Here is a 660-nt window from a genome sequence, read left to right on the forward strand (position 1 = left end):
CTGCTGCTGCTGCGGTTGCCATGACAGAGAATTCTGCTGCTGCTGCAGCTGAAGCTGTAGTTGCTGCTGCTGCTGCTGCTGCAGGAGCTGCTGCTGCTGAATTAATTGTTGTTGCTGCAGCAGCTGCTGCTGCTGCAGCTGATGCTGCTGCAGCTGCTGTTGCTGCAGTCTTTGTTGCTGCAGCTGCTGCTGCTGCAGCTGCTGTTGTTGCAGTTGCTGCTGCTGCTGCTGCTGGGTCTGCGCTAGCGTGCTGGCCAGCTGTCCTGCTGCTGCCGACGGAAGATAAGAAGTCTGCTGCTGCTGTGCAGGCTGCTGCTGGAACACAGGCTGCTGCTGCTGCTGCTGCATAGGCTGCTGCTGTATCCCCATTCGCTGCTGCAGATAAAGCTGTGCTGCTTCTTTTAGCTGCTCATTGGTGAGAAGGCTAATTGGCTGCTCCTGCAAAAGTGCTTCGACCTGCTTCCGTTGCTGCGGCTGCAGCTGCTGCTGCTGCTGCTGCTGCTGCTCTATTTGAAATAGCGCAGGCCCTGAGTGGCCCGCGAGGCCCCTCAAGTGCTGCAGCAAAATGTGGTATTGCTCTTCAGTCATAGGGGTGTTTCTTTTGGGGACGCAGTGGGTAGCAGCAGCAGCAGCAGCAGCTGCAGCAGCAGCAGCAGCCGC

The 660-nt window shown here is 58.0% G+C and overlaps 1 protein-coding gene across 1 annotated transcript in view; it reads right to left on the minus strand.

Moving 5' to 3' along the window:
* The window catches only part of ETH_00034095 (uncharacterized protein), a gene marked incomplete at both ends in the record, with an annotated part of 4,048 nt that overhangs the window by 1,130 nt on the left and 2,258 nt on the right, over positions 1 to 660 (minus strand). The window contains one exon of the mRNA XM_013374992.1: positions 1 to 658. Within this exon, the coding sequence (XP_013230446.1) occupies positions 1 to 658 (658 nt within the window). The remainder of the gene's footprint in view (positions 659 to 660) is intronic.

Source organism: Eimeria tenella, genomic scaffold, assembly GCF_000499545.2.
Source record: "Eimeria tenella Houghton genomic scaffold, Eth_scaff2442, whole genome shotgun sequence".
NCBI classification, from domain to species: Eukaryota; Apicomplexa; class Conoidasida; order Eucoccidiorida; family Eimeriidae; genus Eimeria; species Eimeria tenella.